Source organism: Crinia signifera, chromosome 6 (assembly GCF_055691185.1).
Source record: "Crinia signifera chromosome 6, ASM5569118v1, whole genome shotgun sequence".
NCBI classification, from domain to species: domain Eukaryota; kingdom Metazoa; phylum Chordata; class Amphibia; order Anura; family Myobatrachidae; genus Crinia; species Crinia signifera.
In genome coordinates, this window is record NC_139222.1 from 274,914,048 (window position 1) to 274,941,242 (window position 27,195).

The window sequence follows — 27,195 nt, forward strand, 5'->3', positions numbered from 1 at the left end:
CATCTTTTATCACATCCGAAAGGTGCACAAAGATCAGTCACACCCACCGGGACGCCCCATAATAGCGGGGGTTAACTCTCTAACTTCGAACCTCTCTCATTATCTTGATCTAAAGCTTCAACCTTATGTTTTACAAAATAAATCACACTTGAAGGACAGTTCATCAGTCCTACAGTTACTAAAAGGAAAAATCTGGTCAACTGAATACTGCTGGCTGACTATTGACGTCCAAGGACTGTATTTGTCTATCCCCCATAATAAGGGACTTCAGTCTGTGGAGAATATCCTACGGGAAGATCCTGACAAGTCAGAGGCTGAGATCTCCTTCTTAATAAGCAGTATGAAACATATCCTTGAACATAATTTTTTTGAGTTCAACGGGGATTTTTTTCTTCAGCAACAGGAGACCGCTATGGGGACTAAATTCGCTCCAGCATATGCGAATCTCCATATGCGGGCCTGGGAAGAACAATTCATTTACGGTTCTACATTTGAGGAGAAGATAGTAGTGTATAAGAGGTATATAGACGATCTCCTCCTCATCTGGCAAGGTGACGAATCAAGCATCTCAGACTTTATCTCTTATTTACATGTGAATGATTTCAATTTAAAATTCACCTTCAAATCTCATACCCAAAAGATAGAGTTTCTTGACCTTGAGCTGGAAGGCAACCCCAGTGAAGAAATCATCACCCAAACTCATTTCAAAACGGTTGATGCAAATAGCTTCATACCTGCCACTAGCTGTCATTTCCCTCCTTGGAAAAATAATGTCCCCTACATGCAGTTTCTGAGAATTAAGCGCAACTGCAGTAATGATGACGATTATTGGCATCAATCTCTACTCCTTAGGGATCGGTTCCTTGAAAGAGGATATAAAAAGGATTCCATTGAAGAAGCCAGATCAAAAGCCTCCCTTAGAGATAGAAACAGCCTGTTGGTCAAATCAGATAGACCAAAAACTGAATTCAAGTGTCGGCCGTTCGTGACTCAATACAACTGTGAAAACCATCTAATCAGAAAAACTCTAGAGAAACACTGGAGTCTGCTTCTGAGGGATCCGTTTCTGGGCCCACACCTACCATCTAGACCCAACTTAGTTTTCCGCAGAGCTAATAACCTCAAATCTGTACTAGCGCCAAGTAATCTCAAACCAGTACCATCTCTTAACCCTAATGGGACGAATTTTCTAAATAAAAGACCAGGAACAACACCTTGTAATAAATGCATATGCTGTCCATTTCTGGATAAGTCACAATTTAGCCATACCCTCGCCAAAGGAAGGATGTACAGCATCAATCACGCAGTCACATGTAATTCTGACCATGTTGTCTACATGATCACCTGTAGCTGTAAACTCAACTACATTGGCAAGACAATACGACAGGCCAAATTGAGAATCCAGGAACATATGCGGAACATCAAGAATAAGGTGAAAGTCCATAGTCTCCCCAAGACATTACATTGAGAAACACAGCTCTTCCGTAACGAAGGAAAATTTCAAGTTCACCATCCTTGAGCATGTCCCCCTAAACCCAAGGGGTGGTAATAGAGGCCAAGAACTTATTAAAAAGGAAAGTTATTAGATCTTTACATTAAATACACTCGCCCCTAAGGGTCTGAACGAGGGAGTGGACATAGTGGCCTTTATTTAGGATTATATAGGTCCCCGACTAGAGATCTTTTCTGTACCCTCTTTTGGTATAATTTTCTTTCCGAAAACTTTCTTTATATGAATCCCTTCAGTCCACCCTTTCACTATTAATTTTTCTTTGTCGAGACGATATATATCTGTATTTGAACTTTGACTTCGTTGTAAATGCCACAGTGATTAACTTACAGACCCTAAGTTTGCTGGCACCAGTCCCCAATTAATAGGGGTGCACTCCTTAAATAGTAGGTTACCCTATCAATATCACTTATTTGAATTAGCAACATTCCTAGGTATATTACTCCCGGGTAATCACATTCATCCATAGGCCATATTAAACCCTTTTCACAATACATATTAATATCCTCACACTGCATATGCAGTCTAAAACCCTATTTATGTGTTAAGATTCACTTTTCAGGTTAGATCACCCCCCTCTCCTCCTTTTTTTATTTCCTTTCCTTTTCCCTTTTTTTTCCTGTTTTTTTATTATTTTTTTATTATTTTATTTTTTATTATTATTTTTATTATTTTTTTGTTTATTATTATTTTTTATTATTATTATTTTTTATTTATTTATTATTTATTTATTTATTTATTTTTTATTATTTATTTATTCATTTAAAAAATATATATTTTTAATTTTATTTATTTTGATAATACATCCTAAATTGAATCCGTTAATATAATAATTACATCACTTCACATCTGCTCCTCAATAATGGGGCACTTATTAAGTGAATTTATACTATTTATTCTGTCGTTAGAATTGCAGATTTGGGCCCTTTGTAGCCAGTGTTAGCGGCCATCGCATATGTGATTATTGGGTTTCTTGAACCAATGTGGAATTAAGATATCTCATCCACCTGGTTGTTCTTAGTCTGAAAATATAGGAAGTGATGTCAGACTTAGAGCCCTATAAGAGCTCACTCAATCCCCAGAGCATCATTCCAGCTTTGGAACTCCTGCACTGCACATCCTGTTAATGTGGTCCATTGTAAGTACTTTCAAAACTTAATCTGGCAGTTGATCAGTGTAGCATAACCCTATTATGTATGTATATTATATATGCTGTAATGTGATCCCCCTTAGACACTCTGGCAAAGTTTCTGATTGTTCTATTGACTGTCTGTGGAACCCTTATACTATCGCTGGGCCATCTTTACCACTTGTGTTCCCTATATATGCTTATTGGATGGTATGTAAACTATGGTCATTAGACCCATTATTTAATTGTCTAACATCTTATAAGCCTGTGATTAAGGGGAATTGGTCTTCTTTTCCTCTCATCAGTTATATCTGAATGGTGGCAATATTCCACTCTGGAGGAACAATTTTAGGATTCCTTGATTTAAAAAGGGAAAAAAAAATCTCCGTACTTTCCTGTTACAGAATACGGTATGATGTACATTCACTGAGTTTGTTTGGTGCAGGCCATTTTTTTTGTTCACATCTCTTGGTTTGGTGGAGAACTGTTGGTCTCTTCTCCCATGGGTGGCCCACTTGTTTGCCCTTATGATCTAGAGACTCACTGTAGATCCTATTGAATTTCATGTTGCTTCCCCTCTCCATTGTCCTTCTCTCCATATCAACTCTTTCTCCGTTAGCACGTTTTTCTCCCTTGTTTTTTTATGTTGTGACAAATTGAGAAAAAAAGCCAAGATGTATGTGGACACATCTGTACACAGTACACAAAAATGTTAAAAATATATATATTTATTGTAAACATGTGCATATTTGTACAACACTGTAATCACAATATTTTTAATAAAAACAATAAAAAATGTATATATAAATATAACATGTAAGAGAATAACTTATATAATGGATATTGGATATATACAGGGCTATTTTCCAGCAGGAACTCAGTTCCTGAACCTCTAATTAAATATTTACTGAAAATGTACTTTCCAAAAGATAAGTTTTATTTTAAAGTCACCCGTGAGTGACTTTATTTCTAAATACAATATATACATCTATCTCTCCCTCCCTAAATAATCGGTCACATCACATGCCGCGATGCGACGCGACTGACCCGATTTTGCCATTGGAGCTAATGTTAAATTGTACCTCAGACCCGATTTTACATTGGATCCATATATTATATAGTGTGGCAAGCGCAGCGAGCCACCAAGCCCGAAGCGTGGCGAGCGCAGTGAGCCCTGCGAGCGGACGTGTAATACGTGTGAAATTATGCGCGTCCGCTCGCCACGCTTCAGGCTCGGTGGCTCGCTGCGCTCCCACACTATATAAAATCAACTCCACGCCGACGTGGATAGTGGGAGTATGAAATGGTCTGAGGACGTGTACCGCCGCCCCTCGCGGGCTCGCTACGCTTCGGGTTGGCGTTGATCGTGGCGTGGCGTTAACAATGGGGGGGCATTTCACATAGTAATTACCCATCAAGGTGGGTATACAATTAAAAATGGGGTCTGGGGGACATTTAACATTGGGTCTTATGTAAAATTGGGTCTCAAGGACCATTTAACATTGGGTCCACTGTAAAAATCGGGTTGATCGCGTAGCATGCGAGACCCGATGTCATACAATGGAAATCGGTGGCGCCGTTCTAGGAAACAAGTACCAAATATTGCTATGTGACCACATTGCTGAGTGTACCTTTTTAATCAGTGACCAGGGATGGTCACTGATGAAAATGTAGACCAGGCATGTCCAACGTTGGCCCTCCAGATGTTGTGATACTACACATCCCAGCATGCTTTGCCCCCGTTTTGCTATTAGAGAATGCTAAAACTATTGCAAAGCATGCTGGGATGTGTAGTTTCAAAACATCTGGAGGGCCAACGTTGGACATGCCTGATGTAGACAGTCTGGAGGAGACAGTCATATTCGCAGGAGCATGTTCCTCCAACCAGCGATTATCAAAGGCTGGTCGTGGGAGTGCACTCCTAGTGACTGTCGCCCTGTACACACAGGGAATATGGTCGATCAGCGACCGTTTCCCCAGCGATATTTGTTGAAATCGCCCCGTGTGTACTGGGATTAAGTCTTTAAAAAAAGAAGACGATACAATGGAGAAAGATAAACCACCAACCAATCAGCTCCCAACTGTCATTTTATAACCCAGTATGTAACATGATAGTTAGGAGCTGATTGGTTGGTGGTTTATCATTCTTCATTTTATCACTTTTCAAGCTTAGTACATTTGGCCCTGTGTGGTGTACTGAAGCTAGATCTATGGGGACACATCTGTAGTTGGTTGGCTTTGCAGGCAATATTTTTGTATATAACAGACTCCTGTATTCAGGCTACATATTGGAGGCAGCATTCCAAAGCCTTCATTAGAGTTTACAAGAAGTACATCATACTTGCTTTTGCTATAAGCATCCAGGCCCTCACGCAGACGCCGGCTGTTTCACTGCCAGCGCACCTTTCTCAGAGGATTTAGCAAAAGATCCATAGGAACCCACATGGGATCTTAAGAGAAGTCTTTAGGTGCCCACACACTAGAACGATTTTTGGGCCGATTTCCGATAAATCGGCCGATATATCGTCCGATGTTTACCGAAAATCAGCCGATTTTTGTCCGATGCACGCTCCCGTGGATCTTTAGCTGAATCTTCTGATCTTACGTGCTGCACAAAAGATCAGAAGATTTAACAAAAGATCCATAGGAACGCACACAGGTTTTTAAGAAAAATATTTGGTAAAGATGTGCGCTTGCCTGAATTCTTTTGTCCAGGACGTACAAAAGATGTCAAGGCTGATTTCTGTGCACATCTCAAGTGTGCGGGCACCGTTATACACACATACATTATACACACATTATGCAGCCATTGTAGTGACCACACTTTTCTCTGTATTACCCACTTTGCAACATCAAGTTCCTCAGAGATAGAGGGCCTGCAATTATTGGGGTGACTCTTATAAAGAAAAGAGAGTGGACACAGTCCCCTCTATCTCACCATATAGATTGGTTAATAATATTAATCCCGTACACTACAGGGAAAGCATGAAATCATGGCATGTCAGTAGATCTCCACGAACCTGGAATCTGCATACAGTAGTTAGGCATCAACCACATGACAATGAGCTAGTCCTCTCATTCACATGATGGAGACCTTATGCCTTATTGTCTGATTACACCAATTTTACTTGCTGCAGAAGTGTACATTTTCTATATAGGCATCAAATACATCAGAGGTTACAATGTGATGTGAGCAAACACTGAAAAATGTTCTCAGCACAGGAGTGAGATTTCCCTCGGCAGCAAAGGAGATAACACAGGGAATGTTAGTCACACGCACTGGAATAATGCCTGCTAAGCCGACCAACTGGGCCAAAGTCTTCCCTGTCTGGCCAGTTCCATACACTAACATGAAGAACATGATCATTGCTCTGATCACAAAAAAGAACTAGCACTTGAACAAATCCATTCTTTGGGATAATTTCCGTTCTCACTCTTGACCGTGCCTTGATTCAGGAAAACACCTTCGGATTTATCAGAATGTGCGGACAAGCTCTTTATTGAAAATCTGGAAAAAAAAGAGAAGACAACAGTGAGGTCTGAGGGAAAGCATCAAATGTATAACAATAATGTACAGGGAGCACTTTTTGAGGCTGCTTCTAGTCATACAGATGTATCCGTGCTCATTGTTACTGAGATATTGTCGATCATGCCCATTTGGTGGAGTTAAGTCACACCAGTGGCGCTGAATTACTACCCCCCCCCCCCCCCCCCCAACGCCACTCAATGCTTTTCTATGAGCCTCGGGTGCACATAGGATACATGAGCGTGGAAATGGGAGCCAATCACCATGTATGCCACACTTGCCAATTGGAACGGCAATGGAGGGCTGCCTACAACATCAATGGCCTCCTCCTCCACGTGGCCATTGCAGCAGCTCCCTGTTTCACAGCAGGTTTCCCCAATCCTGGACAGCGGCGTGGGTAGTGGGCCGGAGCTGTGGGTTGATCATTGCAGCATCTGTGCCTTTGTCAGCAGCCCCTGTGTGTTTTAATGAGACGCACCTTCAGCATTCCCCTAAGACATGTAAAGCCAAAGCCATTGCTCGCTCCATAGATTTGGGCTTCCACAAAGCCCTGGTTCATGCTTGGCAGCCGTTTTGTTCACCCACTCGGTGCTCGAATCTGGCCTGCTCCAGACAGTATTGTGACTGTATGTTCGCTCTATCCCCATAGCTCCTATGTGTTTTAACTAGCGAAATGAAATGCACGTACAGTAGTGCCCATTGTCACGGTTTATTTGACAGAGTTTGTATTGTATTGTACTGTACTGTACAAATTTAGCCACAGCTCCGTTCACTGAAAATGAGACTTATGTGTGCCCCATTAGCAAAACCTGGACTGCTGGGGTGCCTTCATGGCCGCTTTTGGAAAAAACTGATATAGACAAATATAATCACTGGTGCTGAAGTCAGGACAGAACAGAACAGGCAGTAAGATTGGTAATGAAGCCTATAATATAGTCACTTACAGCTGCTCATTGTATAATGTTCCGTTAGTCCAGGTCCAGCCATTCCTATATATGCTCCACCTTAGACCAATCCACTTATTGTCTATGCCCTTAAATCTGTACAGAAATCTCTGTCAGGAATAGAAGACACAGAATATATTAGATGAATATCGCTTCTCACAGATGTATAACACGTAGTAACGTTATGTAACATGGCAGAGAGGCCTCGGGTTTGTGAAGGAACGCACACAGACATTGGTCTAGAGTTAGGAGTGAGTTTAAAACCATATTACACTGCATGGAGTAATGTGCAAACTGAGAATAATGTGCAAACTAAGGGCCACTATCTGCATACCACCCTATAACTACCCTCCCTGCATACGACCCCCCTGCCTGCATACCACCCCCTGCCTGCATACCACCCCCTGCCTGCATACCACCTCCTGCCTTCAGCGAAACACCCGGAGTCCGCTTGAGGGCCTGGATGCTTATAGCAAAAGCAAGTATGGTGTACTTCTTGTAAACTCTAATGAAGGCTTTGGAATGCTGCCTGCAGCTGCCTGCATACCACCCCCTGCCTGCAACTAACTCCTGTCTGCATACCACCCCCTGCCTGCATACCATCCGCTGCCTTCACACACTACCTGCATACCTCCTCCTGCCTGCATACCACCCCCTGCCAGCATACCACCCACTGCCTCCACACACTACCTGCACACCACACCCTACCTGCACACCACCCCCTGCCTGCACACCTGATCCTGCCTGCATACCACCTCCTGCCTGCATACCAGCCGCTGCCTGCATACCAGCCGCTGCCTGCATACCACCCGCTGCCTGCATACACTACCTACACACCTCCTCCTGCCTCCAACTGCTATCTGCACACCACAACCTACCTGCATACCACCCCCTCCCTGAACACCTCCTCCTGCCTGCACACCTGCTCCTGCCTGCATACACCACCTCCTGCATGCATACCACCCCCTACCTGCAAACCACACTACCTGCACACCACACCATACCTGCATACCACCCCCTGCCTGCACACCACACCCTACCTGCATGCCTCCTCCTACCTGCACACCTGCTCCTACCTGCATACCACCCCCTACCTGCATACCACCCCCTGCCTGCATACCACCCACTACCTGCATACCACCCACTACCTGCATACCACCCCCTGCCAGCATACCACCCCCTGCGTGCATATCATTCCCTGCCTACATACTACCCCTTGACTGCTAATAACCTTCTGCCTGTATACCACCCCCTGGCTGCATACCCCCTCCTGTCTGCATACCATCTGTCTGCCTTCATATTACCCCCTGCCTGCATATCACCTCCTGTCTGCATACCACCTCCTGCCTGCATACCACCCCCTGCCTGCATACCACCTCCTGCCTGCATACCACCCCCTGCCTGCATACCACCTCCTGCCTGCATACCACCCCCTGTCTGCATACCACCTCCTGCCTGCATACCACCTCCTGCCTGCATACCACCCCCTGCCTGCATACCACCTCCTGCCTGCATACCACCCCCTGCCTGCATACCACCCTCTGGATGCATACCACCTCCTTCCTGCATACCACCTCCTGCCTACATACCACCTCCTTCCTGCATACCACCTCCTGCCTGCATACCACACCCTGCTTGCATACCACCCCCTGCCTGCATACCACCTCCTGCCTGCATACCACCCCCTGCCTGCATACCACCCCCTGCCTACATACCACCTCATGCCTGCATACCACCTCCTGCCTGCATACCACCTCCTTCCTGCATACCACCCCCTGCCTGCATACCACCTCCTACCTGCATACCACCCCCTGCCTGCATACCATTCCCTGCCTGCATACCACCTCCTGCCTTCATACGGCCCCCTGCCTGCATACCACCTCCTCCCTGCATATATTCCCTGACTGCATAACTCCTCCTGCCTGCATACCATCTCCTGTTTGCATACCACCCCCTGCATACATACCACCTCCTTTCTGCATACCACCTCCTGCCTGCATACCACCCCCTGCGTGCATACCTCCTCCTGTCTGCATACCACCCCCTGCCTGCATACCACCTCCTGCCTGCATACCACCTCCGTCCTGCATACCACCTCCTGCCTACATACCACCCCCTGGCTGCATACCACCTCCTTTCTGCATACCACCTCCGTCCTGCATACCACCTCCTGCCTGCATACCACCCCCTGCCTGCATACCTCCTCCTGCCTGCATACCATTCCCTGCCTACATATCAACCCCTGCCTGCATACCACCTCCTGCCTGCATACCACCCCCTGCCTGCATACTACCTCCTGCCTGCATACCACCCCCTGCCTGCATACCACCCCCTGCCTGCATACCACCCCCTGCCTGCATACCTCCTCCTGCCTGCATACCATTCCCTGCATACATATCAACCCCTGCCTGTATACCACCTCCTGCCTGCATACCACCTCCTGCCTGCATACCACCCCCTGCCTGCATACCACCTCCTGCCTGCATACCATCCCTTCCCTACATACCCAAATGCCAGCAACCCCTGTTCCTCCAAGCAAACAATTCAGATGCATTTGCATTTTTTAGTTTAACAGTTATCGGGAAACTGCGGGTTGGAACATTTACTTATTTACAGATAGAGCAGCAATCTTCCCGGCAATAGAATCGTCATCCGCCACCAGCTGATGGAAGGGGACGCGCGCACATGAGATGCTCATGCTCCCCGTTCTGACGGAGCCCTCCGCCGTCCACTGCCGGTCCCCTGCATCTCCCTGCAGCCCCCACTGGCTCTCGCCACTCCCTGCCCGTCTCTCTGAAGTGTAGACGGGCGGGGAAAGCGTTCCCCGTCGATGAACTGCTCCTTGCTGACTGAGACGTGCATGCGTGTGAGTCGCTCGCACGACCCCATCAGATGGAGCACCTCTCTGCCAGTCTGCACCAGCTAAGGGAATCTGGCGATTCCCTGCGCTAGCTGAGAGGCGCTCATCTGTATTTTTCACTAATATACTTTCTAGCACTTTCATTTCTGCTTCTTTCTTATTAACACATGAAAATATTCGATTTACATATGTGCTGTCCTGGGGTGACTGGCTTTTGCTGGTGTTTTTGGGGTCCTTCACCCCTGGACCAAACTTAGTATTAGGGACCCACCAAAGATACAAGGTCACTATGAAGCTGGTTTATGGGCAAATATTTATTGGCCAATTAATATACCACGAACCTCGAATTTTGATGAATAATGTGGAGTGTGCATCTGCACCATGTGCCTTTTCTTTGCAGAACTACAAGTCCCAGTATAGGTGGCCATACATCAGAAAGACCTGTCTAAAGGTGGCCATACATCAGAAAGACTTGTCTTACAATCACGATTGTGTCCAACTTCCCCTTCAACTGCCAGGCAGTCGTTGGTGGTTTTTGGACACACAATATACTCACAATCAGTCATACAACCAGTTGAGATTGTACGATTGGGTACAATATCTTTCTGATATATGGGGGCCTTATGATAGCACCTTATATAGATAGGGTGTGCATTCTTAGACACCCACACCACTCCCCCATGGTTTATCCGATCAAACCTGAATGAGGCCCTGTGTTTGATTTGGAAGCTGAGGTGTATTTTGACATAACTATCACAATAAAGCCTCTCCCAGTGGTCTGACTCCTCTACTCATGAGGAAGGCCACTGCCTTGACCTTGTTTTCACCAGGCTGTGCTCAGTCTCTGATTTTACCAACACTCCCTTCCCACTCTCTGATCACAATCTCAGGTACTTATGTACTATCTGGGCGCCCGATTTTTTTGATTGTATGCCTTAACTTAAGGCATACAATCAATGCGATGCAACGCGATAATCGCATCGCATCGCATGCGACCATGCGATGCGATGGACCCGATTTTTCCATAGGATTCAATGTTAAAATGGTCTGAGTCCATTTTAACATAGAATTCAATGGGAAAAAGGGGTCCTGTTCCTTGCCCCACTATCCAAGTGGGCATGGAGTTGTATATAAACCTGTGGCGAGCGTAGCGAGCCACCAAGCCCGAAGTGTGGCGAGCGAAGCGAGCCCCGCAAGGGGACACAGATTTTTTAAAAAGTATTCTGTGTCCCCTCGCAGGGCTCGCTACGCTTCGGGCTCGGTGGCTCGCTACGCTCGCCACAGGTTTATATCCAACTCCATGCCCACTTGGATAGTGGGGCAAGGAACAGGACCCCTTTTTCCCATTGAATTCTATGTTAAAATGGACTCAGACCATTTTAACATTGAATCTTATGGAAAAATCGGGTCCATCGCATCGCATCGCATCCGATTTGGTCGCATGCGATGCGATGTGCCCGATCCGACCCGATTTCTAAATCGGGCGCCCAGATACTACATAAGTACCCAATCTCATTACCCTCTCACTCTCTTCCATTACCCCAAGCTCACTGACACTAAAATCATGCATGCCTACTCTAACCCGCAGAAATACTAATGTAATTAATTTTCCACAACTTACCACCTCCCTGCAACAACAGCTCTCACTAATTTCTACATTTACCTCTCCTGACTCTGCTGTTTCCCACCTCTACCAGACTCTTGAAACAGCCCTTGATGACGTGGCTCCAGCTACCCATTACACCCCACGTAGGCTTAGATGCCAACCGTGGCACACCAAAACAACAAGACAACTACGAAATCAGTCACGTAAAGTAGAACGCCAATGGCGCAAATCTCATAGTACGACTGATTTCCTCGCATATAAAACTAGCTACTACTCCTACAGCAATGCTTTGGACACTGCCAAACAAACATACTACCAATCTCTCATCTCTTCTCATGCCACCAACCCTAAGCGACTTTTTAACACCTTTAAGTCTCTTCTGTACCCTCCTCCTCCTCCCCCACCGGCTACCATCATTGCACAAGAACTTGCCTCCTACTTTAAGGACAAGATTGATAACATCCAAGATGAAATGGTATGCTCTTCCACAACCTCTAACCCTCTTTCTTTCCCACCTGAACCCTCTGGCACTTTCTCTTCATTTGAGCCCACAAATGAAAAGGAAGTATCCGCACTCTTCTTATCCTCTTACTCTACTACCTCTCCTCTCGATCCTATACCTGCGCAAGTCATTAAAAATGTATCTCCTGTGATTATTCCAACCTTAACTAAAATCTGCAATCTCTCTCTTACTACTGGTACTTTTCCTTCTCTGCTCAAACATGCAGTGATAACTCCTATTCTAAAAAAAACAGAATTCTGACCCTAACTCTCTCTCTAACTATCGTCCTATATCTCAGCTCCCATGCCTCTCCAAGCTACTGGAGAGACTTGTCTACTCTCGCCTCACAAACTTTCTTAACTCTAACACCCTATTAGACCCACTTCAGTCAGGTTTTCGCTCTCAACACTCCACTGAGACAGCACTGACTATAGTGGTGAATGATCTGGTAACGGCTAAGTCTAAAGGCCATTACTCACTACTTATTCTTCTTAATCTTTCTGCTGCATTTGACACCGTCGATCACTCTCTTCTCTTACAAACACTACACTCCCTAGGTCTTAATGATACAGCCCTTTCCTGGTTCACATCTTACCTATCTGATCGCTCTTTCAGTGTTCGCTTCTCTAACTCTACTTCCTCTTCATTACCTCTGTCAGTCGGAGTTCCGCAAGGTTCAGTCTTAGGTCCTCTGCTCTTTTCAATCTATACCTCCTCTCTTGGCAAACTAATCAGCTCTTTCGGATTTCAGTATCACTTGTATGCTGATGATAATCAAATCTATCTATCAGCCCCAGAGTTGTCACCAGTGGTTTTGGGTCAAGTTTCTGATTGTCTCTCTGCCATCTCATCTTGGATGTCTTGTCGCCAACTCAAACTCATTATTTCCAAAACGGAATTACTTATATTCCCGCCAACTTAGAACAGTTACCATCCTGACATCTCCATCGCTGTTGACAACTCGATAATCTACCCTACCCCACAAGCTCGTTGCTTAGGGGTCATCCTCGACTCTGAACTGTCCTTTCTTCCCCACATTCAATCTGTCTCCAAATCATGTTACATGCATCTAAAAAACATATCCAAAATACGACCCTATCTCACACAAGACACTACCAAATCTCTTATCCATGCACTCATTATATCCCGCATTGATTATTGCAATAGTCTCCTAACTGGTCTTCCCAAGAACAGACTATCACCACTGCAATCAATTTTAAATGCTGCTGCTAGGCTGATCTTTCTTGCAAGACGCTCATCGTCTGCTGATCCGCTCTGCCAGTTCCTCCATTGGTTGCCTGTATATTACCGTATTCAATATAAAACACTTCTACTTGCTTATAAAGCTATTAACCATACTGCACCAGCATATATCTCTGCACTTATCACAAAATATCTCCCATCTCGACCACTACGCTCTACACAAGATCTGCGTCTCTCTTCTGCACGGATCACCAGCTCCCATTCACTATTACAGGACTTTCATCGGGCTGCTCCCATCCTATGGAATGCCCTTCCACGCACATTAAGACTCTCCACCAGTCTCCAAACTTTCAAGCGTTCCCTGAAAACTCACCTCTTCAGGCAGCCTATCATATTTAAGTTCTACATGCATAACCCTCCGAGGCACTTATGTATTATATAGCTTCCCTTCTGGACTTGTAACTGCTATGCTATTACTGGTGCCTGTCCTTATGTTTCCCCCCTATATCCCTATAGATTGTAAGCTTGCAGCAGGGCCCTCCTACCTCTAAGTCTGTCTGTTGTTACCCAGTTTGTCTTATCACTGTCTACTATTGTAAAGCGCAACGGAATCTGCTGCGCTATATAAGAGACTGTAAATAAATAATAAATCATCAGCAGCATTTCCCAGCACGTTACCAAGTATAGTATCTCTTACTACCTGCTTTGGGGCTCATCTACAATTTGCTATAAGTAATTTTACAAGATTCCTCTCAGATGTAGCAGTACACCCCCACGCTTCTAGGTGCCACATTCACAATCTCTTTTCACAATCTCTCCATATATGGAACTAGACACGCCCTTTTGGTGGAGCATGACATGCCCCCTCAATGGGGCGCTGTGCAAAATTCTGGAACCAACTATAATCTCCCTGAAACTAGTTTTCAAAAGTAGGCAAGTAAGGTGTATGCTGCATGATAAAGCCTCTCAGTATCTGTGTATGCTGCATGAGAAAGGAGCCAGTATATGCCATGCTTTCACTAACAATATTGCATACCTCCAAACATGAGGGACACATTGCTCTGTTTTTGGACTTCCCTCTTCCTATTCCCCCCCCCTGCGGTGTGTGTGTGTGGGGGGTGTTGGGAATCCCCCCCGTCACCCTGAATAAATGCTGTGCGCATCACACAGCGTCTATTCCTGCAGCCAGAGGGGCTGGGGGCATGCCCCCACAGCGGCGAAAACGGGGCATCACAAGTATAGGCAACGTCCCCTTTGGTTAGGCCACACCCCTGAGGTGTGGGGGCCACCTGAGGCGCGCATATTGGTGTCCCTCCTCCTCCCGGGTGAAAGTTCGGAGGTATGGGAAAGCCCAGAAACAGAGCATTGTGTCCCTCCTGGAGAGGGCAATGTTGGTTCTACGCCACTGAATGTGCCCCATGTCCCCCATACTGGCCCACGAGTGTGAATATGAGTGTGCAAGAGTGATTAAAAAAGTTTTTCCACCTCTGTGTGTGAGTACATTTTTTTATTTGCACTATTTCTTTTACAGCGATATTGTAGCTACCAGTGGACTCTTTGGGGCTGATTCGGGGTTGCTCATTGTTGCCCGAATTCGTCCCTGGCCCTTATGTTAGGTTTTTTTCCATGCTCATTTCTATACATTTGCAATCCCTGGGAGCTAAAGGCTTCGGCACATTTTAACATTTGCCGGGCCGCTCGATCCAGAGGGAGTGGACGGGGTACACCCAGCATTTCCTGGGCATGCCCACAAAAACAGTGGGTGCGCCTAGAAAAATGCTGGGCGTACCCATTTGAATGCAGGCATGGTGATACCTGTTTGGGGCGGGTGGCTGATGTCACATGATGTCAGTGTCTGGCCCCCTTTTTGGCAGATAGCAGCTGTAATAAAAGTCAATTTAAACTGACTTATTACCAAAGGTAGGAGAAATGATTCGATGATGAGCGAATATCGATTGATTTCTCGTATGCGAGGGGAGGTGTTAGTGAACCTTCCCTCGCATGCTAGCAAAATGATTCTGGCACCGGAGGGGGGGGGGGGGGGGGGGAGGCATTCAGCGGGATGCTGGGGTGGTGTTAATTTGCTCACTAGCCAATATATGCTCACAGAGAAAATACCGACAATTTTTTCAAGCGCTCCTTTTTGTGTCCCTCCTTCAAATGTATCCCTGAGGGTTACTCATGTGACATGGAAGAAAAAGACAATAATATAGTGTCAGGCTGGTTTCATACACTCCGGTTTTGACCGGACAGAAAAAAGCCGGACCCACTTTGTCCGGCTTTTAGCCGGATTTCTGGACCTTTCACATGGTCCGGTTTGGAGATCCTGTGGCCCCGCCCCATCGTCACATGGGGGTGGGTCCAAACAGTGTGACTAGCATTTCCAGTCTGACGGGGTGTACCCCCGCCCTACTCGTCACATGGGGGCGGGCGTAAGTATCCGGTAATTTCCGTGGTGTGTGAAGGCGCCCATTGCCTTCCACACCACACTGAATGGACAGAACGGGACGGCCACGGCACGGCAGCCGGACGCTGCAGTGGTAAGATCCGGCTGCTACCCGGCGGCCGCGCCGTGACCGTCCAGTGTGAATGGACACAGAGCTGTCCATCACACACTGTAGGGGCGGCACGGCTTTTAAGCCGTGCGGTAATTTCCCGTCCGGCAGGAGCCGGACTGTGTGAAACCAGCCTAAGACCATCAAACAACTTATAATTTCTATGTATGAGGTACTTCGAGATGGGAATCGTATCCTATCAAATTGTCCACTGAACAAGTAGACAATATGCGCATGTGGTTGTTATGTCTGGAACACAGGTCCTCAAATGGATCCTCCTTGTTTCTCCATAATTATCCCGTGTGTTGAAAACATTAAAAGAGATATCTCCAAATGGTGAAATACCGTTTTTTTAATGAAAATAAGTTTTAAAACACTATACAATTTACATGAAGATTGGAATATAAGTCATGGACTCTCACCAGAATAAGATGTCTACTTATACAAAAGCAGACTCAAACAGCATAGATAGTATAACCTCAGGCGTCCCTGGATGCTGATGGGTGTTCCAATCCTGGTGGTCTGTCCAAAGCTTATAGGTCCCCTCCGCCAACGCGTTTCAGACTTGTTTTGTCCTTTATCAAGGCTTGATAAAGGACAAAACAAGTCTGAAACGCGTTGGCGGAGGGGACCTATAAGCTTTGGACAGACCACCAGGATTGGAACACCCATCAGCATCCAGGGACGCCTGAGGTTATACTATCTATGCTGTTTGAGTCTGCTTTTGTATAGGTAGACATCTTATTCTGGTGAGAGTCCATGACTTATATTCCAATCTTCATGTAAATTGTATAGTGTTTTAAAACTTATTTTCATAAAAAAAACGGTATTTCACCATTTGGAGATATCTCTTTTAAGGGGAAATTTACCAATATGAAAAACCTAGTTTTTCGTATTGGTATTTTCCCTACGACTGCATACGACTGTTTCAGTCGTATGCAAAGTCGTGTTCCGGAGGGGAATATACAAAGCAGTCAGATACGACTGCTTTGTAACCCTCCGATGGTGTAACCATTCGTATTAGCGGCACATATATACGGCCGCTAATACGAATTCGTAGAGGCAGTCTGCATGGATCCGTGCAGGCTGCAAGGTGTAAAAAAAATTGAAAAATTAAATAAAAAAAATAAAAAAAAAAAACAGCGTGGGGTCCCCCCCACAGCCATAACCAGCACCAGGCTGAAGGAGCCGGGGCCAGTAATTAAAAATCAGGGAACCCGACAAATAGGGGTTCCCCGATTTTTAACAACCAGCCACAGGCTCCAGGTCCGGGGCTGGTTCCCAAAATACGGGGGACAAAATGACTAGGGGTCCCCCGTATTTTAAGAACCAGCCCCAGGCCAAACCAGCCAGCAGGGTAATGTCACAGCCGGGGGACACTTATGATATAAGATCCCGCGGCCAAAACATTAACCCTACCGACCAGTCAGCCTGGCCAGGGGCCCTGGGGGAGTGGGGACCCCCCCAATGAAGGGGTCCCCCCCCCTCCAGGACTTACCTGACCAGGCTGAAGCCTGGTGCTGTCCTCGATGCCCCTGGGCGGTGGGCATTGAGCTGATTCTGGTGTAAAAAATAGAATAATCTATTGTCTAATACTGGGGCACTATGAGTCCCAGCAAGCCTCCCCCACAAGCTGGGACTTGGAGAACCACAAGTCCCAGCCTGCGGGGCATTAAAGGGCCCGCTGGGTCTTGTAGTGCCACAGTATTAAAAATAGTGCAATAAAACACACTGACACACATTTAAAATAAAACTTTAATACATACAAAGCCCATACATACTGATACTTACCTATCTTCTTTCCGTAGGTAGCCCTGGTGCTGATGTCCTGCAGTCCTGTGTCGGCGTTCTTCTTCATGTCGACGTCCTTCTTCAAGTCGACGTCGCTGTCGGCGATGGCGTCCGGAGTCCGACGAAATCCATGGTGGAAGCTGTGGAAGGAAACCATACTCACCTGTCCCAGGGCGACGTAGTTCAGAGATGGGTCTTTGCAAAAAAACAAACCGACACCAGAAACCAGCCGGACAGCAGGAGCCGCACGGTGTTTGTGTACATCGTGCGGCTCCGCCTCCCGAATGCCGCTATTGGCCGCCTTGCGGCCTAGCGGCCAATCAGGAGCCGCTAGGCCGCAAGGCGGCCAATAGCGGCATTCGGGAGGCAGAGCCGCACGATGTACACAAACACCGTGCGGCTCAGCTGTCCGGCTGGTTTCGGGTGTCGGTTTGTTTTTTTGCCAAGACCCTTACCTGGACTACGTCGCCCCGGGACAGGTGAGTATGGTTTCCTTCCACAGCTTCCACCATGGATTTCGTCGGACTCCGGACGCCATCGCCGACAGCGACGTCGACTTGAAGAAGGACGTCGACATGAAGAAGAACGCCGACACAGGACTGCAGGACATCAGGACCAGGGCTTCCTACGGAAAGAAGATAGGTAAGTACAGGTCGAGTATCCCGTATCCGAATATCCGTTATCCGAATTATTCCGAAATACGGACATTCCAGAAAGTGAAAAAAAATTTTTTTTTTGCTAAAAACTCACTGGGGACATTTGTAACGGCATCACTGGGGACATGATATGTAACTGCCACTATATATGTGCAAGACAATGATTGATTGGCATTCAAATTCAGTGCTGAGATAGTACACACATTTTGTTTCACGTTTTGAAACCTTGTTTTTTGAACAATTTAAAATATATTTGTGTGTATTTTATGTGGTAATAAAATATATTTGTGTGTATATTATGTGTTTATACAGCATAAATGCAAGATACTTCAAAATACATCATTGAAATATTAAAATATTCCGAAATACGGAATAATCCGTTATCCAAAATTCTCCTGGTCCCGAGCATTTTGGATAAGGGATACTCAACCTGTATTAGTATGTGTGGGCTTTGTATGTATTAAAGTTTTATTTTAAATGTGTGTCAGTGTGTTTTATTGTACTATTTTTTAGAGATGAGCGGGCCCGGATTCCCGAGATCCGACAGATCCGAATATCGGGGATCCGGGCCAGATCCGAGCCGGCTCGGGAGTTCCCGCCTGAATTCTGGACCAATAACGAGGCCGAACGTCATCATCGCGCTGTTGGATTCTCGCGGGAGCGGGATCTTATAAAAGACGCACGCGCGCCCCGCCATCTTCACTCCAATCTTGGAGAGGGAAGAGGGTGGTTGGGAAGCTCCGTGTGCTCCGTACTGTGCTCTGTGCCATCTGCTCCGTGCTGTGCTCCGTGACCTGCCCTGTGCCCTCACTGCCCTGTGCTGTGCTCCGTGCCATGTGCTCCGTGCTGTGCTGTGCTCCGTGACCTGCCCTGTGCCCTCACTGCCCTGTGCTGTGCTCTGTGCCATGTGCTCCATGCTGTGCTGTGCTCCGTGACCTGCCCTGTGCCCTCACTGCCCTGTGCTGTGCTCCGTGACCTGCCCTGTGCCCTCACTGCCCTGTGTTGTAGACTTGTATTGAGAGTCAGTGACTGTTTATAGGCCTGAGCCCTGTAGTGTGATTTAACTAACTAGGTGCTGCAGTGCTCACATGCAGGGGCTGCAGTGTCCACTGTCCAGGGGCTGTCCTGTGGCCCATGCCCTGTTGAGATTTATTTAGCCCTAAGCCCTGTGTTGTGATTTATTTAGCCCTGAACCCTGTGTTTTTTGTGATTTAACTAACTAACTCAGTGCTGCAGTGCTCACACGCAGGGGCTGCAGTGCTGCTGAGTAGTACACTGTGTACAGGGGCTGCAGTAATACAAGGGGCTGTGTCCAGTGTGACGGCCTATATCTTATCCATTGTCCAGTGACACGAGTCACTCATGACATATATCCTGTGTCCTGTGTGACGACATATCCTGTGTCCAGTGTGACGACACATATCCTGTGTCCAGTGTGACGACATATATCCTGTGTCCAGTGTGACGACATCTATCCAGTGTCCAGTGTGACGACAATATATCCTGTGTCCAGTGTCACAAGTCACAACATATATCCTGTGTCCAGTGTGACATGTAATGTGTGCCGGCATATATCCTGTGTCCAGCGTGACATATATCCATTGTCCAGTGTGACAACATATATCCAGTGTCCAGTGTGACGACATATATCCAATGTCTAGTGTGACGACATATATCCTGTGTCCAGTGTGACGACATATATTCTGTGTCCAGTGGGACAACATATATCCAGTGTCCAGTGTCACAAGTCACAACATATATCCTGTGTCCAGTGTGACATGTAATGTGTGCCGGCATTTATCCTGTGTCCAGCATGACATATATCCATTGTCCAGTGTGACGACATATATCCAGTGTCCAGTGTGACGACATACTGTATATCCAGTGTCCAGTGTGACGACATATATCCAGTGTGACGACATATATCCAGTGTCCAGTGTGACGACATATATTCTGTGTCCAGTGGGACGACATATATCCAGTGTCCAGTGGGACGACATATATCCAGTGTCCAGTGTGACGACATATATCCAGTGTCCAGTGTGACGACATATATCCTGTGTCCAGTGTGACGACATATATCCTGTGTCCAGTGTGACGACATATATCCAGTGTCCAGTGTGACATATATCCATTGTCCAGTGTGACTACATATATCCAGTGTCCAGTGTGACAGGGGCTGTGTCCAGTGTACTGGGGCTGTGTCCAGTGTACAGGGGCTGTGTCCAGTGTACAGGGGCTGTGTCCAGTGTACAGGGGCTGTGTACAGGGGTTGTGTCCAGTGTACAGGAGTTGTGTCCTGTATACAGGAGCTGTGTACAGGAGCTGTGTCCAGTGTCCAGGGGCTTTGTCCAGGGGCAGTGTCCAGTGTGACGGCTGTGTCCAGTGTACAAGATCTGTGTCAAGAGGCTGTGTCCATTGTCCAGGGGCTGCGTCCAGGGTGACGGGCTGTGTCCAGTGTACAAGAGCTGTATCCAGAGGCTGTGTCCATTGTCCAGGGGCTGTGTCCAGGGTGACGGGCTGTGTCCAGTGTCCAGGGGCAGTGTCCAGGGGCTGTGTCCAGGGGCAGTGTCCAGTGTCCAAGGGGCTGTGTCCAGTGTGACAGGCTGTGTCCAGTGTAAAGTAAGAAAAATAAATAAAAGTAATAAATAAAATAAAAATACATTTTTGGAGGATGATGGAGGAGGAATTAGTGGGAGATCAGCAACCTGATAGAAGTGCTGAAGCTGCTACCACCAGTCATGACAAGGCCGATATCTCTTTGTATTTGCTCTTTCGAGCATTTCTCTTTTTTTGGGATAGTTTATTAAACTGCCACCCTGTCTGCCCCTGCAGTGCCGCTCTGCCAGGTTGGAAGTGTAAGGTCCACATGTATGTGATGCCCACTGCTGTCGCTTAGCTCAGTCATCCAGCTACCTCGGTATACCCTTTTGGGCCAACTACAGTAAATGAAAACAATTTTGTAAGCTGTGAAGTGATCAAAATTGACTAGAAATGAGTGGAAACTAATGTTATTGAGGTCAATAATACTTTAGGGGCAAAAACAGGCCTAAAATCTGTTATTTTAGCCATTTTTAGCATTTTTTCATAAAAATCCAGATCCAAAACCAAAACCAAAACCCACAAGGGTGGTTTTGACAAAACCAATCCAGATCCAAAACACGAAGGGAGATCCAGATCCAAAACCAAAACCCGAAAAAGTGGCCGCCGCACATCTCTACTATTTTTAATACTGTGGCACTACAAGACCCAGCGGGCCCTTTAATGCCCCGAAGGCTGGGACTTGTGGTTCTCCAAGTCCCAGCTTGCGGGGGAGGCTTGCTGGGACTCATAGTGCCCCAGTATTAGACAATAGATTATTCTATTTTTTATTTTTTTTGTAATATCTGTTTATTGGATTTTCAATATGTGAGAGAGCAGATTGTACAAAACGAGACATATACATATATACGGCTCTGTACATGCAAATGGGAAATGACATCTTTGCATAGAATCAGAAACAATAAACAACAATAAACAATAGCCAGTTATGTAACGGCATTACACCCCTGGTTGACAGTAGGCGTTAAGCGTGTGCGGCTTGGTGTGTAACATATAGATTGGGACATCTGAGACTTTTCATGTCTAGTCAGAAGATGGAACGATATCCTGGTCGAGGTATATGAAAGTATGTGAGACGATGAATCGTCTGAGGTAGGCCTGGGCGTAATAAGCCTTGGGACATCGTTCTGTCTAGAGCCTAATTCTCAAACTGTGTCTGCGAATCACAGATATCATCATAGAATCTATGCATATATCTCTTATATTCTAAGCATAACAAACTTATTCTATAGGGAGGGGAGCAAAGACAAATATAGACAGGGGTGAGACACGTGAGGTATGAGAGGGAGGGAAGGGTACATTGTATTTTACTAACTAGAAACATTTCTAGAGCATGAGCGGCTTATGGACTTCTGGCGTTAGGTATCGAAGTAAGGGTAGGTGGTCCAGGTAATGTGGAGCTTGAGGCTGATAGAGTGTGTTGGAGGTAGATTAATCTTTCTTCTGTGTTGAATACTTGTAAAATGGATTCCAGCAATGAAAGGGGCCCATTTTGCATAAAACAGAGTGCGGCAAGAGGCGAAAGGAGTCAGAGTGGTTTTCCTATCAAAATATAACAGTTGTAGTAGTTTCTGCTGAACCTCTGAGAGAGAAGGGGATGTGGGGGATAACCAGTGTGTCAATATAATCTTTTTTGCAACTGTAACAATGAGAGCGGAGAGGCGGGATATTTGCGTTTGATGTGGTCCGAAATTCCAGTTGGTAAAATCCGCTAGGATGCAAGCTGCCGGATCTGGAGTTATTGAGATGTGGAATAGGCGTTTGAGGTAATCGGTAATTTTACACCAGAATCGGCGTATATAGGGACAGTCCCATAGGCAATGTAGGAGAGAAGCTGTTGCACAATGGCATTTCGGGCATTCAGCCGTAAGGGAGGGATCAAAATGAGCATATTGGGCAGGTGACACATATGATCTGTAGACCGTCTTTAGATGCACCTCTTGTAGGTATGAGGATTGAAGTGTTTTCATAGTGAGTATGAAATTGGATTGCATTTGTTCAGTAGATGAAGAAATTGTGATATCTCTATTCCACTGGTCTTTCACATTGAACCTTTGGAGAGGGGTTTGGGTACGGGGTGAGGAATGTGTGAGAGGATTCCCGGCTAGAGAGGAAAGGTAATGTCTGGTCTGGAGATACATGAAGAAATCTCGCTGCGGGATATCAAATTTTTCCTGAAGATCTCTGAATTGGAGGAGATTCCCTCCAGGGTCAAATACTTTCGATGAATTGGTCAGTCCCTTATCTCTCCAAAGCCTAAACCTGGTGTTAGAGATGGAGGGGGGAATGCCGGGTTGCCCCAGAGAGGTAGCTGATTTGAGTAATGAGGGTTACTATTTAATTGTTTGTTAATGGACCGCCAGGAGTGGTATATATCTCTAAATAACAAGTGGTGTTTTATCCTGGTAGGGAGTAGCTTGGGCAGGGTATGTAACAGTGCAGCTGGTGAAAATGGATGGAATAGGGCATTATCTAAATCATTATTTGTATAATTGGATGAATTGTGTAGCCAATCTGTCACATAGCGGAACATAATGGAGGCTGAGTATGTGGCGAAATCAGGGAGACCTGCACCGCCTAGACGTCGGGGGAGGTCAGTTTAGAGAAGGCTATCTTTGATTTTTTACCGCCCCACAGAAATAATGTGATAGTTTTTCGTAAGACTCCTAAGTCTCGAGACGATAGTGTGACAGGAAGTTTTTGCACGATATAAAATATTTTCGGGAATACTATGCTTTGGATAACGGCTATACGACCCAACAATGAGAGGGGTAATGATCTCCAGCCTTCAAGTAGGGTTGTGACCTTTGAGATGATAGGGGTGAAATTTAGAGAGTATAGGTGACAAAGTTGAGCAGGAATTTGGATACCTAGGTATTTAATGGATGAGGAGGCAAGACGGAAGGGAGATGAGGATAGATAAGATGGGGGGTTAGCACCGGGGGGGTGTAGAGATAGAAGTTCGGATTTTGTTATATTGATTCTGTAGCCAGCTGTGGCTCCAAAGGAAGCAATAATATCTAGTATAACGGGGATGGATTGAGAGGGGTTTGAGATGAACAGGAGCATATCATCAGCAAACAGTGAAAGTTTCAGAGTTATGGGGCCTACTTCTATACCAGTGAAGAGCGTGGTGGATCTTAGGACCAAAGCGAGAGGTTCTAGTGCAAGGGCAAAAAGTAGGGGTGATAAGGGGCAGCCTTGTCTTGTGCCTTTCTTTATTTCAAATGGGTCCGAGATTAGGCCATTACAGGAAATATGGGTGAAAGAGTGGAGGTATAGGCCTTCGACAAGGGAGATGAATTGAGGAGGGAAGCCGAATTTGGAGAGTGTGGAAAACAGATGATTCCATTCAATGAGGTCAAAGGCCTTCTCTGCATCCAGTGACAGCAGCATATTTGAGGAGGCCCCCTGAGCACTGGAGGCAGAGATGGCAGTCAGGACTTTCCTGATGTTGGTTTCTGAGTGGCGACCTGTAATAAATCCCGACTGGTCGGGGTGTATAAGCGATGGCATGATAGTTTTTAACCGATCTGCTAGAACTTTAGTTAAGAATTTATAATCGAGGTTAAGTAGGGATATTGGGCGATATGACCCTGGTTGAGATAGATCTCTTCCCGGTTTGGGCTGAACTTTGAGGGTCGCAGTGTTGAAGTGTGTAGGAATATTGGTAGAGGAAAGAACAGAGTTTAAAGCTTTAACCAGGGAAGGGCCTAATCGGGGTAATAGTATTTTAAAGAAATCGGCACTTAGGCCGTCTGGGCCGGGGGCTTTATCAGATTTGGAATGCCTAATAATTTTTTCTAATTCTTCTAGGGTTATGGGAGTGTAGAGGGGGATCGGAGTACAGTGCTTCATAGAACTGTCTCAATACATCCGCAATTTCTGGATCAGATTTGGTAATGGAGCCAGATGCTGTGCGAAGCGGGTGTACAACTATTGGTGGATGGGAACCCTTTAAGAGATTAGAAAGTAGTTTCCCAGTTTTGTTACCAAATCTGTGGAAACGGTAATTCACCGAAAACAAATGCCTGTCACCCAAAGAGGTCATATACTCTTCAAATTGTGTCTTAGCCAGATTATTCTATTTTTTACACCAGAATCAGCTCGATGCCCACCGCCCAGGGGTATCGAGGACAGCACCAGGTTTCAGCCTGGTCAGGTAAGTCCTGGAGGGGGGGGACCCCTTCATTGGGGGGGTCCCCACTCCCCCAGGGCCCCTGGCCAGGCTGAGTTAATGTTTTGGCCGCGGGACCTTATATCATAAGTGTCCCCCGGCTGTGACATTACCCTGCTGGCTGGTTGTGCCTGGGGCTGGTTCTTAAAATACGGGGGACCCCTAGTCATTTTGTCCCCCGTATTTTGGGAACCAGCCTCGGACCTGGAGCCTGGGGCTGGTTGTTAAAAATCTGGGAACCCCTATTTGTCGGGTTCCCTGATTTTTAATTACCGGCCCCGGCTCTGTCAGCCTGGTGCTGGTTACAGCTGTGGGGGGGGGGGGGGGGGGGCACGCTGTTTTTTTTATTTATTTATTTAATTTTTCTATTTTTTTACACTGAAGCCTGCACGGATCTGACTGATCCGTGCAGGCTTAAAGCAAATACGACAGGGAAAGCAAGGTGTATTTTCCTGTCGTATTTGCGTGGGTGTTTTACACCACTTAGCAGCCGTATTATCAATACGGCTGCTTAGTACATCAGGAACCACCATTCTTTTGAATGGTGATTTCTGTCGTATCCTATCGATGGTGTAGACATTCGTATTTGTAAATACAAATACGAATGTTCCATCTTTAGGAATACGAATTGTTGTATTTTCGGGATTGTAAATCCCGAAAATACAAATTCGTAAAAAAAAGGTGTATTTCTCCCTACGAATACACCTTTTTTCTACGAATCCATTTTGGTAAATGTCCCCCTTAATGTTTTCAACACACGGGATAATTATGGAGAAACAAGGAGGATCCATTTGAGGACCTGTGTTCCAGACATAACAACCACATGCGCATATTGTCTACTTGTTCGGTGGACAATTTCATAGGGTACGATTCCCATCTCGAAGTACCTCATACATAGAAATTATAAGTTGTTTGATGGTCTTACGCTATATTATTGTCTTTTTCTTCCATGTCACATGAGTAACCCTCAGGGATACATTTGAAGGAGAGACACAAAAAGGAGCGCTTGAAAAAACTGTCGGTATTTTCTCTGTGGGTCTATCTGTGGTGTGTTTGGTGACACACCTGCCGTACAGGTCAGGCTGCTCTGAAGCGCAGTATTTAATCCCAAAAACCTGCTGTTGTATAGCCAATATATGCTGCCTAGAGAGCCAACCTGAATCAGGCCCTTAATGCTCAGAATGCTGGTACTTGTGCTTCTCCAAGTAACAAAATGCAGGGGACGCTTGCTGGGACCTGCAGTCTCAAGCAAAAGAAAATTTACGGACCAATAACTAGACATCTACCACCCAGGTGTGTCGGGGACAACATTAATAGCAGGTCTATGCAAGCAAAAGGTTGACACAAATTCTTCATGATTTTTTTTTTAACCTATTTCACACTTTACCATCCCAATGGAAATGGAGGGGGAACAATATAGTGTGCTGAGCGTAGCAAGGCGCGGTGCCTGAAGCATGGCGAGCGCGGTGAGCTATACGCAAAGACGTGCTACACTTACAGTATATGGTGTCCATGATGACATATGTCGACATAAACTCGTGTTGACCTTTTCCTTTGTTGAGATTGTTCATGTTGACCTTTTACTTGTGTCTACCTTATGTCACTGTGGACTTAGAATATGCCAACAATTTTTAGGTGACAACCTGCTCACTGTCGACCATTCGCGGATGACCTAGTGATTGTCGCTCTAGGCATTGTCTACCATTGATCCTATAACCGCCAATGCTCACAGCAGACACACGTCACACTCACCAGCTCCTCTGCAGTATCTATAGTCACCAAGGATGCATTATGGGACCGGCAGAAGCTCTGGGCAGCTGTCCATGTATTACGTGTGGTAGAGAAATAGTAACATTTGCCCCGGTACCAGATCCAGTCATCCTTACATGGTGCAGACTTCTGTATGGGGGCGTCTGGTGACTGTGCTGTAACCAGATAATAATTTATTTATTAATGGGGAAAATAAATGGGGAGTAATGGGGAAAATAAATGGGGAGTAATGGGGAAAATACATTTTATTGTCTTTCCTTTTGCAAAGTTACATTAAAGGATCACAGAAAATAATTCTACCAATGTGTATTCTATAACGTGTAATAAACCGACACGTGGGGTGAAATGTGAGTGTGAGAATCAGG

General features: G+C 46.0%; 1 protein-coding gene across 1 annotated transcript in view; it reads right to left on the reverse strand.

Annotated features, from left to right (window-relative positions):
• Window positions 1-3,458: 3,458 nt before the first annotated feature.
• Window positions 3,459-27,195, reverse strand: part of LOC146009365 (C-type lectin domain family 2 member A-like) — a 48,878-nt gene continuing 25,141 nt past the window's right edge. The window contains exons 5-7 of the mRNA XM_083149665.1: window positions 26,813-26,985; window positions 7,110-7,219; window positions 3,459-6,147 (exon numbers count right to left, since the gene is read on the reverse strand). Of these exons, the coding sequence (XP_083005791.1) occupies window positions 6,015-6,147; window positions 7,110-7,219; window positions 26,813-26,985 (416 nt within the window). The 3' untranslated portion in view covers window positions 3,459-6,014. The remainder of the gene's footprint in view (window positions 6,148-7,109; window positions 7,220-26,812; window positions 26,986-27,195) is intronic.